The following is a 5,318-nucleotide window of genomic DNA, read 5'->3' on the forward strand; positions in this document are numbered from 1 at the left end:
CCCCCCCCCCCCCTTTTGTTGGATTTCTTCGAACCAAGCCGACGTTTGAATATAGATTTGGTTGAAATTTGAAGAAAAGAGTTTTTGAAGGTCCGTGAAAAAATAGGTTTTGAATGTTAAAGTTGTATTTGGACATACATTTTACTTGAAAAAAAAAATATTGAAGTTTTGTGAGTCGAAGAAAAAATTTTACCAAAAAACTTCTCCAAACTAGTTTTTGAGACTCGAAATTTTTTCGTTGAAATTTTTCATAAACTGATCAAATTCCATGAACAAACAATATTTTCAGTTTTTTTTTTTTTTTTTTTTGAAAAAGTAACCACAATCTATATCCAAACAGGAGCCAAATCCTCTGTTTCTTACATAAATCTCATGTATTGACAGGTATGGGAAAATATTCTCATGTAGTTTACATGGTAAATGGGCTGTAGTATCAGTAGACCCTGCTTTTAACAGATTTGTAATGCAAAATGAAGGGAAGCTATTCAAATCAAGTTATCCAAAATCATTCAGAGATTTAGTCGGGAAAAATGGGGTGATCACAGCCCAAGGAGAACAGCAGAGGAAACTTCACTCTATTGCCTCTAATATGATGAGACTGGACAAGCTTAAGTTCCATTTCTTGCAGGATATACAAAGGGTTATTCAACAAACCCTAAATAATTTTCAAGATAATGAGGTTATTCTTCTCCAAAATGTTTGCAGAAAGGTATGTTAATTTTTTTTTGTTTCCCACCCGGTGTGTGTTACCCTATTGGGGTCCCGACTAATCTGGAATGGCCTTGTGAGCGGAGGCAGACTTATGTTGTATTGAGAGGGGTCACCGGCACCCAAAAAGTTCTGAAAAAATGTAATGTATACATGTATATACCTATAAAGTAGTAATATATTAGTAGTGACACCCTATATATAAATGATATTTTAGTTGAATGTAAAAGTGCACTCGCGACCTTCAAATCCTGGGTCTGCCTCCGCAGTCGTAAGTCCCATTGAAAGGGAAAGTGCTTCCTAGTAGGATTTATTCCATGACCAGAGTTCAAACCCAAGACCTCTGGTTAAGGGCGAATTAATCTTATCCATCCAACGACAACCCGTAATAATTATGCTAATTACAACCCTTTTCATACTAAGTTCATTATGTTTTAGCTTCATATTTAATGGGAATTACAAAACATTGAATTAATTTCAGCTGGCCATTAATTTGATGGTTAATCAACTGCTGGGAGTGTCAAGTGAATCAGAGGTGAATGAGATGGCTCAGTTATTCTCTGATTTTGTGGATGGATGCCTTTCTGTTCCAATCAACATGCCTGGTTTTGCTTACCATACTGCTATGCAGGTAAAATTAAGTCAGGTCTTAACATATTAAGCGTGTATTTGTAGGAGGGAAGTCAATTTTATTTTTTTTATAGAAAATATTTAAATGTTTTCTAGTGATTGGTTATAGAGTGCAAAATATTTTTCGAAAAAAATGATAATATTAGCAAACTAGATATTATTTTGATGTAATTTACTAGTTATAGAAAGATTGATAATAATGTCCAAGTGTTTGTCATAATAGTAATATGAAATTAAGATTTCGAGAAAATTGTGAAAGAAAATAACTTCCACCCAAAATATAAGGATAGTTATTTTCCCTTTTTGGTGGAATTATTTTTCATAAAAAAAATTTTCTGGCAACAAATACCAAAAAATAGCTTTTTTTGGCAATTATTTTTTCGTAAAATATTTTCCGTCACAAACAAACTGCAAATTTAAACTTTTCTTTATCCATTAATTTATATTACATACTAATAAAGTTTGTTAAACTTTTAGTACTAGTATTTTGTGGGAGTTTATTTTTACTTTTAAAGATAATATATTTGTTGAAAGGCCATAATAGAATGATGAACTGTCTCTTATGTAAATTGAATAGGCAAGAGAGAATATTATAATCAAGATAAACAAGATTATTGAGAAACACAGAAGGCAACCATCAGGTGAAAATGGGAATGGTGTGATATATAGATTGCTAGAGGAAGAAAGCTTACCAGATAATGCAGTGGCTGATTTCATTATAAATCTCTTGTTTGCTGGAAATGAGACCACTGCTAAGACCATGGCATTTGCTATTTACTTCCTTACTCAATGTCCTAAGGCCATGAAACAACTACAGGTACATAATCTGCATTCCTTTATACAAAAAAGCATACTAATATTTTTTTGTTGCCTATTTTATGAATGTACTATCACTACACTGCTCAGTGACAAAGCCAGAATTTTAACTACACGGATTAATAATATAAATAAACAAACGCATGAAAAACTCTAGGGGATTTAACAATGTTTATTGTAAAAATGTACAAAGTAATTTAACTTTATTAATACAGTGCAATTTTCCGACTAAGGGCCCTTGCACCCCCTAGCTCCAATCCTATACTGCCAACAGGAAAAAAAAAAAAAAAAGTAACTGTAGGAAACTTGCCAAGCTTGGTAACCTAAATGCCTTATATGGCCTTTCATCCTTTTGTAATGATCCGCCGGATCTTGTAATGGACGTTACGTAGTCTATATCAATAAAAGTATTCCAGTTTCTCGAAAAAAAAAAAGGAAAAAAAAAAAGAAGGTAAAATAAATGCAACAAGGCTTGTGGAATTTGTTTCAAAACATTTGATTTTTTTGCTAAGACATGAAATATTTTAATTTTTTTTTTCAAATTCATCTTTATTGCTCTAATATATTAGCGGGTCATTAATTGAGTAAAGAAATTTATTAGATAAAGGATAATTTAGACAAACTTTAACGGCGTTAATTATTTATCTTTAGGGGTATGCAAAAACTTTGAAGAAAAAGATAATATGAACCGTAGGGATGTAAATGAAGACTAACATTTACAAAGTCGTAGCTGTCTAAGCCAATGGTTTTTCATTTTTACCTTGTGTCCATAAGGATAGGATGAGCAAGAGAGCATAAGAAGTCAGAAGGATAGCTTTAATACTGAGGAGATGCTCACTTGGCAAGATTACAAATCCATGCCTTTTACTCAATGTGTAAGTACTCTTTTGGATTTCATCTTTAATTTTTTTTTTCTACCTTCATTAATAGCTTAATTTTGATCTTCTAAAACAACTTTTATTGACAGGTAACAGATGAAACTCTTCGGGTTGGAGGTATTGCAATATGGTTGATGAGAGAAGCCACCAACGATGTTGAATATGAAGGTATAATGCTTAGTTTTATCTCAAATCTATTTGTTGATGTTTATGGGCAAGTACATTTTGTAAACCTAAATTAGAAAAATAAAATTTATCTTCGTAATAGATTAAACTTTTAAATAAAACGCTTTACACAACTTAACATAGTCTTAGAAGTAGTCATACTTGGTTTAGAAAAACAATAGTAACTTTTATATAAGGTAATTTACACTGTCCAAGCCGAACATAATAATTCTGGGACATACCTTCAACTATTATGATATGACAGTTAGCTAGTTTGATGTCCAAAATTTCAAAATATTATTTTAAAAAGTAGTTCTCAAGGCATAACATTTTTCGTGCAAAAAAAACCATTGTAGATGGTAGGTGTTGTTATCTCTTTTAGTCCGCGTCAGAAACTATATACATTCAGTAGCCTTGTATAATTTGTGGCTATTTTTTTTTAAAGCGGCTATACGATGTCATTTTTCCTTGACATAGCATATATAACTTACATTGTGTTTTTCTATCTATATGTAGATTATGTTATCCCAAAAGGATGCTTTGTGGTACCATTTCTCTCAGCAGTTCATCTAAATGAAAACATCTATGATGATCCTAGAATTTTCAACCCCTGGAGATGGATGGATCCTGAAAACCAGGTTAGCTATTCAACCTAGGCTAGAATTTCAACCATTTTTGGGGGGGCTATGTAACGTAATCTATGTGCTAATGCAATTATTATTCTGTTTTTTGAAATCATATTGCGATAAAATTAAAAGGAAAAAAGAAATTGGAGAAATAGCCCATTTTTCGCCCCATTTGGAGGAGGAGGACGCTTTTGCCCTGGTGCTGAATTGGCCCGCCTTCAAATCGCACTATTTCTTCACTACTTTGTCACCACGTACAGGTAGGCGTTTCACCGCTCTTATTTCTTTCAGTAAATAATTCACAAATCTCGGACGTTATTTATCTTCATAATTAAAATTTGAATTTATTTTAAGGAAAATGATGTGGGTTTGAAGATGATTTATGAAGAATTGGTTTTGTGTGTTGAAAGAATTGTGTTTAGAATTCAACCTTTGATTAATTTTTAAACTTTTTTTTGGAAAATAACATGTTTATTCTAGATAAAAATATATTTATATTTCAGTCAGCAACTTTTACAACATCTTTCCAAATTCTTGTATAAGACTTCAAACGTGAAGTAATACATTTACGTTAGGATAGAGTAATTCTGATTCTGAACGCATTGTTGCTTAAATTGATTTAATCTTGTAATACAATTAAAGCTGCATGTTTGTATAACACAATTTCGCAATATGGGACAACAATAATATTGCTAAACTAATAAAAAGGAACTAAGGAACTGATTTTGTACGTTAGGATAGAGTAATTCTGATTTCAGACGCATAAACTTCATATAGTTTAATAACTACAGAGAATACATAAATAAGGGTTAAACAAACACAAAATAGTATTTTTTTTAACCGTTTAAACTTTTAGATAAATTGGTTATGCATTTCAACAATTAATGTGTCCCTTTGTTTGCATAGTGTTTTCAAATGGATAAGTAAAATTATCTCTTAAAAGAAGATAAATAGGGAGTTACAACTGACTATAATAGGGGAGATTTTCTTAACAATCATTTTTGAAAGATAATCCTTTCAATATAGTACGTCTTTTTGGTTTGTTATTATCGCCAATATAGTACTTCTTTTTTGGTTCGATAATATAAACCAAATCTTTGGAATAAAAATGAAAATGCGTGACCAATTTATGAAACCTTTATCTAACTGAAGGAAAAGAAGGTTTTAATGAAAAAGCAAATATGATGAATTTTATTTTGAATTAATAAATTGAATCCTTACTGAATTTATAGGTGGAAGCAACTGAAAGAAGATCGGATGTCTTTCTTTCCATCTGCTCGTTTGGTCAATGGCCTCCAGATACAATTAACCAGAAATTAAGCCCCAGACAATGCATTTATTGGATGTTTGTCAAACTAATCCAATTTGCATTATCTTGTACGCTACTTATTTCTTTGTTCATTTTCATGTTATAATAAAAATCGAATTTAAATGTCGATAGTGTGGGATTTTTATGTAAAAATGTTTTTTCTTTTATACTGGTTCAACTGTTTCC

The 5,318-nt window shown here is 31.3% G+C and overlaps 1 protein-coding gene across 1 annotated transcript in view; it reads left to right on the forward strand.

Annotated features, from left to right (window-relative positions):
- Positions 1-5,318, forward strand: part of LOC109216103 (abietadienol/abietadienal oxidase) — a 5,787-nt gene extending 469 nt beyond the window's left edge. The window contains exons 2-9 of the mRNA XM_019380234.1: positions 385-709; positions 1,190-1,339; positions 1,916-2,155; positions 2,934-3,029; positions 3,122-3,200; positions 3,714-3,835; positions 3,956-4,083; positions 5,056-5,318. Coding sequence (XP_019235779.1) covers positions 385-709; positions 1,190-1,339; positions 1,916-2,155; positions 2,934-3,029; positions 3,122-3,200; positions 3,714-3,835; positions 3,956-4,083; positions 5,056-5,143 — 1,228 coding nt within the window. The 3' untranslated portion in view covers positions 5,144-5,318. The remainder of the gene's footprint in view (positions 1-384; positions 710-1,189; positions 1,340-1,915; positions 2,156-2,933; positions 3,030-3,121; positions 3,201-3,713; positions 3,836-3,955; positions 4,084-5,055) is intronic.

This window comes from Nicotiana attenuata, unplaced genomic scaffold (genome assembly GCF_001879085.1).
Source record: "Nicotiana attenuata strain UT unplaced genomic scaffold, NIATTr2, whole genome shotgun sequence".
Lineage (NCBI taxonomy): Eukaryota > Viridiplantae > Streptophyta > Magnoliopsida > Solanales > Solanaceae > Nicotiana > Nicotiana attenuata.